The sequence below is a fragment of the Pogoniulus pusillus genome, chromosome 34 (assembly GCF_015220805.1).
Source record: "Pogoniulus pusillus isolate bPogPus1 chromosome 34, bPogPus1.pri, whole genome shotgun sequence".
Classification (NCBI taxonomy): Eukaryota; Metazoa; Chordata; class Aves; order Piciformes; family Lybiidae; genus Pogoniulus; species Pogoniulus pusillus.
Genome location: NC_087297.1, coordinates 14907613 through 14917696, shown reverse-complemented (window position 1 = coordinate 14917696; position 10084 = coordinate 14907613). Strand labels below are relative to the sequence as shown.

At 47.1% G+C, this 10084-nt stretch overlaps 1 protein-coding gene across 1 annotated transcript; it reads left to right on the top strand.

Annotated features, from left to right (window-relative positions):
- The first annotated feature begins 1091 nt into the window (after positions 1–1091).
- LACTB2 (lactamase beta 2) lies at positions 1092–9976 on the top strand. The gene is made up of 7 exons (XM_064170728.1): positions 1092–1282; positions 1650–1813; positions 3013–3136; positions 3328–3506; positions 6013–6161; positions 7573–7654; positions 8676–9976. Exons 1-7 carry the CDS (start codon positions 1161–1163, stop codon positions 8717–8719), a joined length of 864 nt encoding a protein of 287 aa, XP_064026798.1. The 5' UTR covers positions 1092–1160; the 3' UTR covers positions 8720–9976.
- The last annotated feature ends 108 nt before the right edge of the window (positions 9977–10084 follow it).

Here is a 10084-nt window from a genome sequence, read left to right as displayed (position 1 = left end):
CTTCAGATAAAGCATTTCCAGGATCTCTAAAGTTCCTGAATTTTCTTAGAAGCAGGACCCCCCACATACACAACTTGCCTTCGCTTAGCTGGTGCCTTCTAACCACACGTGAGCTAAACCCCACCGAAGGACTTGATGTGGGTTGGGTGCCCCACAACGTGTGCTGCCACTCCAGCAGGAGAACAACTCCTGATGAGAGACGTTCAGCTGTGGAGTTTCTTCTAAAGCAGCACACGGGGAACTGACATGGAGACAGCCTGGCATGTTGTGTACAGGGGTATCTGGCCAACTTCAGCAGCAAACCTGCCCACAAAAAGGATCCTTTGGCTTGGAACATCCTTTTGGTTGTCTGTAGCTCATGTTTTGATGAGCTTGAAAATAACAGCAACAGTTTATATCTCAAATAAGTATTTTTTTTATTAACCAGAAAGATCAAAGAAATCAGCCTGAAGGCCTAAATACCAGGGTGGCAAATACCTGTGCTGTGGCACAGCTTCTGTCTGCGGCTTTTGTGATGCCTGCCAGTTAACAGATGTAACTTGTGCCCGTGCCCAGGAGATTAACTGCTGCTTAGCTCCTCTCCTGGCAGGCACAGCTCACACTTGCCCTTATTAGTGTTTGGGCAAACCAAAATTTGTTTTGGTTTCTGAATTCTCTTGAAGCCATGAAGTTTTGTTTTCTGGTTCCATGCTGTGCTCATGCTCTTCACAGCTCCCTGCAAGGACGATGGAGCCAGCTCGGTCTTCTCCAAGGAACAAGAGATAACACAAGAGGAAAGGGCCTCAAGGCGCCCCGGGAGAGGTTTAGGTTGGATAACAGGAAGAATTTCTTTGCTGCCAGAGTGTTCAGGGATTGGCACAGGCTGCTGAGGGAGGTGGTGGAGTCCTCATCCCTGGATGTGTTCAAGAAACCTGTGGCCATGGCACCTGGGGCCGAGCTTAGCAGCCATGGTGGCGTTGGGCTCGTGGTCGGACTCGATGACCTCAGAGTCCTTCTCCGGCCCCATGGATTCTGCGACTGCCTCCGCCCCCCGCCCCGCGCCACCTCCCGGCCGCCGCTCCGGGCCGGCCGCGCCCTGCCGAGCGCCACTGCCGGAGGAGGCGGGGCGGGGACAGCCGCGGCCTGCGGCTTCCGCCCGCCCAGCGCAGCCGGGAGCCGAGATGGTGTCGCTGCTGCCGCGGATCGAGCAGCTCTCCTTGCGAGTGGTGCGGGTCTTGGGCTGCAACCCGGGGCCCATGACCCTGCAGGGCACCAACACCTACCTGGTGGGCACCGGCACCAGGTAACGACCCTCCGCGAAGGCGGGAGAAGGGGACGGGGCGGCCGTAGACACCTCCTTCGCCCCGTCCCCTTCTCCGCCCCACCGATGGCGGCTCGGCCGCCGCCTCCGCCTCTGCGCTGTGCTGGGTGGCAGCGGGTGGGTGCCTGGGCTCGCTGGGTGAATTTGTGCCTTACCCCTCCCGTACGGGACTGTGCCGCCGTTGGGTGCCATGGGGCAGAAGATGGCGGCTGGCACCGGCAGCTGGCACCGACGGCAGCCCTTGTTACAGCATTTCCGTGCAAGCCTGCGGGGGTAGCACCGTTTGCCACATGAGCCTGATTAGCACTGTTTTACTTTACCCCTCTTGTTGTTTTGTGCCCGCGTGTAGAAGAGTCCTGATTGACACCGGGGAGCCCTCTACTCCCGAGTACATCGGGTGCTTAAAGCAGGCGCTGTCGGACTTCAACGTCTCCATCCAGGAAATCTTGGTCACACACTGGCATCACGATCATACTGGTGGAATACCAGACATCTGTGAAAACGTACCCAGTGGTAGGCCAGAGATTGCAAATACTCTTGAAAATGTTTCACGTGTGGAAAGAAAAAACTTTGACTAAGAGCTCTGTGCAAGCGCCAGAGCTGTGCCGTGCCGAGGCGCTGCTGCAGCGTGCAGAGCTGCCGTCCATAACCGAGCCTTGTAGCTGCACTACCGCAGATTTTCTTCAGTACCTCCGCTGACCATAGTGGGTTTTTCTTCGATGGGAATATTCACAACGTAGTTTCCCATCAGCAGTTTCCATCACGTTCAGAGATGTGAGAAGACCTTGCTGCTTGTTCCTTTCTACACTGGCAGTAATAACAACAGGACCACGTTTTTCCTTGTGCTGGAAGGGTCAGGTTCTTTTTCAAAGGCAAAGTAACGTACAGAACTTTTGAGATTCCTTCCATCAGATCTTTAGCAGTTTCTGACAGATTCACAGGTCAGAAGGGAAAAGAAGGTTAGCCAGTCCACAGGGGAATTCTGACCTAAAAATGTGTATTTCTCGCTGATACACGGTGAGGTATGTTTCTGCTGTAGTCTCTGGGAAGAGAAGCAGTATGGATCATGTACTGCTCTTTAGCACAGAAGTTGGACTTCACCACAAGCTTTGTCACAGGCAGTTTCCAACTGTAAAGTTGCCAAGTGCTTATCTGCAAAGCAGAAAACAATATTGGTGTCTGTGTGAGGATTTTGGTCTTGTCAACCAATGAGCATGGTTGTAGGGCCTAGCAGGGGGTGTAGATACCTCCCTGGCTTGCTATCTGCAGCGGTAGGAGCCAAGACATGCACAGTTCCTGTGCAGCTCAGAACAGAAGCTGAAGGAAGCTGCAGCTCCAAAGCCTCCATCCAGTGCTGGGGAAATGTGGAGTGGTGCTTCTGTGAACCAGTGCAGAATGGGAGCACAGAAGTGGTGGTGTTGTAGAGACGTGGGCTTTTCTGCTCTGGATGAGTCAAGAAGGAACATTATTAGTAAAATAACAGTTGATATTTCTCTATTAATTTCACCTGTGATTGCAGCAGGGACAGAGGTCAGTGCTCAGTGGCTTTCACTGCTTGTTGTGTGTGGCTCTTTGGTACAGGTGCTGTATAAACACACAAGTGACAGAATTTCTTGTTTGGTGTTAGACAATAATTAACAACACTTGTTCCAAGAGTAATCTTTCTGTGGAATTAGTGACACATTCAGACATCATTTCCTTTCTCTGAGCAGACTCTGAGTACCGGATCTGTAAGCTTCCTCGTGTCCCTCACCGTGAAGAGGAAATCAAAGGAGGACGTAAATATTTTTATCTTAAAGACGGAGATGTGATACAGACAGAGGGAGCCACGCTCAGGTAAGCACACATTTCTGTGTGGTGGAAGGAAGTGGACTGGCCTTGGAGTCCTTTGCACCCACATTTCAGCCCTTTTGGGTCTGTTCTTTACTGGCTCTGGTTAAGGGCTGCTTTGGTTGTTTCTTGTTTCTGAAATGCAGCCTTTGTGCTCCGTGGAAAACTTGGCTCTTGTGTTGTGGTTCTTTACACAGAGTTCTGTACACACCTGGGCACACCGATGATCATATGGTGTTACATCTGGAAGAAGAAAATGCCATCTTTTCTGGTGACTGTATCTTAGGGGAAGGAACAACAGTCATTGAAGACCTGTATGACTACATGAAGACTTTGAGGAAGTTGTCACAAATGAAACCAGATTTAATCTACCCAGGTGAGTGGTTCTAGTTTTCAGATAGCTCCTTCAGGAATCCAAGGACTCTTCCATCAGCTGGACACCATTACCAGTGTCACAGTTCAAGTTCATTACTCAGAAGTGTCTGGTGCTAAGCCAGCATCACTTCATGGCATGGCTTACAAGGTTTGAATAGATACCTTTCCTTCCCGACATGGCTCCATTTCTGCTTTTGTGCCCTGAGCCTGCAGAGGCCTTGATTTTCTCACATTGCTCTGGCCATGTGCCTGCATGGTAGCCTGGAAGAAAAACTAATGGTTGTTCTTTTTGGTGCATTGCTGCCAAAGTGAGTAACCTAGTGATGATTTTGAGAGACTTGTCTGTCCTTTACATCACAGGCTAATCATAGACTCATCTTAGAAAACGGCAGAGCTGTCAAGTGGTTGTCTTGGTTAATGGCCTAGCTTCTGTTTGAACAAGAGCCAAGAGGCCAAGCATCATGTTCTAAAAATAAGTTTCCAACTCATTCAGCCTGTGACTTCGGTTTAATTTCTTCCCTCTGTCTTCCCCAAACCTTGGCATGCATTTCCTTTTCATAAACCAGGTGTGACAAGACTGGATTTTAAAAATTCATTATGTAAGTGAAGTTCGAGCTCCTTGTTTGCTTTTCCAGAGCTGCACCTTGGGGTTTTAAAGATTTTCTGTATTCCATCTCAGCCTGTCATTCCCAGCCACTGTGGCTCTGTTCTCAGTGCTGTCGTTTTCTGCTAACCACCTGTGTTTACATAACCAAATCTCTTTCATGTTCATCCTTAACGTGTGATTATTTTGCAGTTCTTTAAGTGCTTTGAGATCTAAGTAGAATTTCATTAAAGGTGTTCAGTGGACAGAAACTGACACAGACACAAATAGCAACTGGCTTAGTTATTGCCTTAACTGCTGTGAAATTAAGAGTATTTTAGCTCCAGAACCTTGGTCTGTTGATCAATCAGATACTCTCTTTCTTTCTTCAGTACCTGTAAGCTGTGGTCTGTTCCTCTCATTGGAGTTCTGCCTTCCAACCCCACTGTGTGTCAAATGCTATTTGGTTTATCAGTTTTATCTGTTCTATTTCACTCTCTCCCAAGTCATTGTTTATCTAGATGACACATTCACCAAGGCTGAATATTTGTGCTGTTCGTAACTCTTTGCTGCCGTGGTAAGGACCTTTGTGCTGTGCTTGCAGTCAGGAAGCCAATGGATGTTATGTGCTTTCAGTCATGAATAGCTGCATATTGAGTTGGTTTGGAACTAGCTTTTCATGTCTCTGCAGCTGTGTAAGAGACAAGAGCTGCCCAGTCAGAGCTATGGTTTGTGCTGTTGGTACGTTCTGCAATGAAACGGTAGCTGCAGCCCAGGACGGTTTGCGCTAGCAGTGCATTCTCTGTCGACTCGGTGCTTTGTGTTGCAAGTTTAGGGTTTGCTAATCCTTGGCCTGTTTCTTTGTTCCCATCCATACTTTAGCGCTCGGGTTGCAGCCTCACATTAGGTGTAGGAGACTCTAACAAGCCGACTGCTGACTGAGTGTGAGCAGCTGAATTTTGCCAAGCTTTCCCCTAACATGTTTCATTTTAAATGTAATATGGAAATGCCTTCGGGCAGAACACTGAGGAGAGTCAGGTCTGAGAGTCCTTGGTGCCCGGAACGTCCATTTCAGCCAGCAGAGGGCTCCCGGTCCTGCTGCAGCGACCGAAGCTCCTCGGGAGCGCAACAGAAATGGTGCTGGAGTTAGGAATCTCTGCAAGATCTCACGAGCCAGTTGGTTTCTTCAGTTTTGTCCTTTGTGCTTCGATGTGCTCTGAAGTAAGAGAATCTCTGTTACCTCACAGGCTGCTAGCAGGATAAAACAGGAGTCTTTTCTATCATGTTCCCCAAAGCGTGTTTTGAAGGGCTGAAGTACAATGGGAGCCAGGCTTAGGTTTGAAGATCTACCCTACACATTTCTGTCACAATCTCAGATGTTCCTTCTCTCGCGTCTGTGTTTGCTGGATGGCCCCACAGCAGGACAGTAGTGCAGGAGTCCTTTGCCCCAGCCACTGCTGCTCTGGGTGCCAGTTTAGACCGCCAGTGTCAGTGTTTTCTGGGGAGAATGAGGCAGGCAGGCAGCCAGAGGTAATGAAATTATCTGAGTCTTGTCTCCAAAGCCTGTTGCTCAGAGAACTCCTTTCCTTTTGCTTTCAATACCCTAAAGCAATCCTCTCTTTCTTTCCTTCTTCCATCTGAAGTATTCCATTTCCCCACTCAGACTTCTCAGGTTGTAATTCTTCCCATCCACCCCAGTGCTTTTCAGACTATGATGCAGACATACAAACTTAATTTTGGCCTATTTGTGCAAATGAAAAAATCCCACACAAACCCAAACCGTGCAGAGAACATCTTAGCATTTGCAGGGGCTGCCCCCTTCTTAGGGCTTCTCAGCCCGCCAGAGCTGACAGAAGTGATTGCGTGAGTCAGTCGCCTGCTGAACTGCAGAGCTAAGTGCTGTGGTCCCTGTGTTTTGATTTAGGTCATGGCCCGGTAGTGCGTGATGCTAATCACAGAATCCAAAGCTACATTTCTCACCGCGTTGCTCGTGAGCAGCAGATTCTGAATGTTTTCCAGAAGAGTGCTGGAAAATCGTATACCTCCTCGGAGCTAGTAAAGCTAGTGTACAAGGTAACTGCTCCTTCTCAGATTGCTGCAGACAGTGGAGTCTGAGTGCAGACCATGGGGGCTTTCTGAAAGGGAGAAAGAGGAGATCTCTGTGTCCAAAGCTCTTTCATGACTCTGCACTGAGGTTGTGGTTTTAAGCATTTCATTGCAGTGGAGCCCAGATAATTCTTAGGAACTTCCCTGTCTGGATGTCCCCGAGCACCAAGCTGAAGTAAAGCCATAGTGCTTGGGTCATGACTGCTAATAGCTGATTTGTCGGAGTCTGTTGGAGTCTGCTGCTAGACTGCTTACAGCTCTAGGTCCTCATGTATCAGTCTGCAGGAGAGCACAGGTGAACAGGTTTCCACAGGGATGGGTGTTGGGCTCAGATGTTGGGTGGCTTGTGTATCATTTAACAGGGGCAAGGGTGCTCGTGGCTACCTTAGCATTCTTCATGTCCCCTCAGTGACGTGCTCTGTGGCAGGGGGTGTCCCCGCAGTGAGCAGAAATAGAGTTTCTGTCCACTTCCCAGGCTCAGGGTCAGTGGCCAAGGAAGTGTCACCATTGCCAGCAGTGATGGTTTGGGAATGGGTCTGTGGCTCTGTTGATGTTGGCTTCCAAAAGAAGGGCCGTGCCACACTTGAGTGTTTTGTAGTTCAGGCGTTCCAGTGCCTGTGGCCACTCAGCTCCTGGACAAGGCATCTTTGAAGTCCACAGCCATTCACATGTTTCTGTGAATCCCAAACCACTTCTGCCACTGCATGATAAGATTTTTTCCAGTCCTTATAAACCTTTCATGTTAAAAGTAAAAGTGTACTCTTCCAGAGCTTTTTAAAGGCCCATAATGGATTAAGCCTGTCTTTCAGCAAGTTTTCCTAACAGACTTCTGTTTTTGGGTGAAGGGCTTTGCTTTTGGGGTGATAGAGCTGGAGATGGGGGTTGAGAAATGTCACTGGTTTTACTTAATGGGCATTGGAAAAGTGTAGAGGATATTTTGTCCTCCTGAAACTGTTGTGTCTGTATATGGGTAAAGAGTTTTAAAATACTCGTTGATAAATGGCATTTAATAAATGCTAATGCTGTCATGAGATAGAAGTGACAGGGATCTGTGCACCTTAAACCTGGCTTTAAAAATGCTCAGCTGCACTGACAGCCCTGTGCAGACACAGCCCAGGAGGGCACAGCCTCTTAAAAGATGGCTAAAACATGCACAATACAAATAGATAATGCAAAAAAATGACTAAACTAGCCAAAAATGTTTTGCTGGGCCACTGGCTTGACTGGTGTAAGATTTGCTCATTTCAATTTGCTGTTGTTGTGTAACAGCTCAGAGGGGAAGTGCTGTGTTAATAGCCCAGGAGTTTGGAAAAGCAATATTGAAAAAGTAATTGGGAGCTGTTGAAACAAATCAGAATGTAATTTGTGTTCCCATTAGGAGATCCCTGACAATTTACTTAAAGCAGCAGAAAGTAACCTTCTGGTGCACCTGACGAAGCTGGAAAAAGAAGGCAAAGTCTGTAAGTTGTAGCAGCTGGGCTGTTTGCAGTGTGGTTCTGTGGGCTGTTTCTCATTAGATTTTAGTGCATTCTTTCCTGAGGGAAACCCCTGCCCCTGTCATTGGTGGCAGTAGCTGTCCCTCAGACACTCTGAAGTGTGGTCACACACAAAAAGCCTCTGATTGCGGGGCATTGCCAGACTTCACTCTGTAAAGTGTTTGTGAGGTGCCTGGAGCAGAGATTGCTGCAGTGCAGGTGTGTTTAGCACATTGCTAGTGCTGGTGTCTGCTGAAATCGCACACCTGACCAGGCACCTGCCTGATTCTTAAAGGGCTGTATTTGCTATTTCTGCCTCTCCTCAGTGCCTGCTGTTGCCTGTCTGCATTCTAGAGATGGGGAAGATGAGGCAGGATAAATGTTTCCCATCTTTGATCAGTTCAGCACTTAAGTAGAACAACTATATTTAGTCTGCTGGGTTTTGTTCTGCCTTTCCTCTTTGTGGCCACAGTGCAGTGTTCCATTTCTGCAGGGGCCTGTCTGGGTAAATGTTACTAAGCTCAAACGCAAGGAGATGATTTCTGCACGTGGCATAACTGCTCCCAGGGCTGCCTACTTAGAAGCTGTAAATATTCATGTGATTATTTATTGTTTCCCATTTTCAGCATTTACCAACCTGAGAAACTACATTAGTGTGGCTTTTCTAGCTTGAACCTCCTGGGGGTTTTAGTAATAAATCAGCTGCTAGGGGCTAACTGAACAATTGAGAGTTCATTTTTTCTAGCAACAAGTGCTCTACTACCTTAAATTTTGTAATATTTAGACATTTTAATACTGTGAACTTTAACTCATAAACTAAATCCTTTCCTATAATCATTCTTTATATTGTGAAATGATGTTTGTCCCCTCCCATTAAAACTCATCCCTGGGCAGAAGGGAGTAGTAAGAAATGATACCTGTGGATGTGCAGGTTAAGGCTGAGGTGGCCTCATGCTTTCATCCAGCATCTCACTGTTAGCTTGTGACTGCTCTGCTTCCTTTGCAGTGCGAGAGGCCAGTCCCAACTTCAGGTGGAGAAACAACTTGTGAGTTGCGTGGGATGCATCTGCAAGGTTGCTGCACCAAGAAGTACACTGATGAGCTCAGATGATCTGTAGAACAAGCCCCAGTTCTTCCTTCGGTTTTAAAGTGGCAACACAATGTTAAAACATTGTTACAGGCAGCTAACTGCTACCTTCCATATTCCTCTGTATGGGAAATGTTAATAACAGGATGGGTGAGTTCATTTGATGAGCTCAGATGATCTGTAAAACAAACCCCAGTTCTTCCTTTGCTTTTCAAGTGGTAACACAATGTTAAAGCATTGTTACAGGCAGTTAACTGCTACCTTCCATATTCCTAGTATGGGAAATGTTAATAACAGGATGAGTTCAGCAGGAGCTGGTGTTGGCTCTGCTATGGAATACCTGCAGGAGATAACTAGCAAAGTCTCACAAACCTAATGGCTCAGTATTATAAAGCCATATTTTAAAAAACAGTAAATAGGATATATAAAAAACTCTCCAGTAGGAAGACAAGATGTTATTCTAAACCTGTTTTCCTTTGCTTGTGCTTCTCTAGTGAGTTACACGGGCATTCTAAACCCAAGTTACTGTTGTTAGCAGATGCAAGTACCAGGGTTTATGTTCCTGTCCTGATTCAGCTGCCTGTGCCCAGCTGTGCTGGTTGGTCACTGCAGTGCTGTGGAATTGTTTCAGAGGATTCATTAATTTTATGTAATTATTGTCACAATGCAGTTAGATCAGGCTGGTCACTCTTACGGTGTGAGATGCTGCACAGAGGTGATTCGAAAGCTGTGTCACAGGGATGTGTAGCACTCTGCACAGCTGGGTTTGGCTGGCACTGGAACTCCAGGTTTTGCTGTTAAACCATCTCAGCTTCAGGCACTGTAACTAAAGGTGGTATTTGGCTGTAAGACACTGGGTAGAAAACTCAACTTGGATTTTAATAACTGTAGCTTAAAATTTCACAACAGCATATAAATATTTGCACTTCTCTGTGTACTCAGTGTGTGAAGTTTGCATGATGTGTACACTTCTGTAGGTGCCTGTTCAGCCTTAAAAGCAGTAATCAGATACCAACTGTTTGAAAGGACTGAAGGCAAAGAGGTGTCCTTGAAAACCATTTGAAGCCTTCAGTCCTGCACCCTCCTTTGTGGAACATGCTTGTCTCTGGGTGTTTTTTTCTCATGACTTCATGAAGTTGATGGCGTTTGTTTTGAGCCAAATACAGTACAAAAGTGGTTGTATATTTTAAAAGCATAAAGGTGTTTTTTTTTCAAATACAGATCTGCATCTGTGAAAGGAAACGTTTATGTGAAAGCTTCCCAGACTTTCTAAATCCTGATCACCGCTATCTCCTGAGGGAATAAACCCACACAGAACCTCTGAGCAC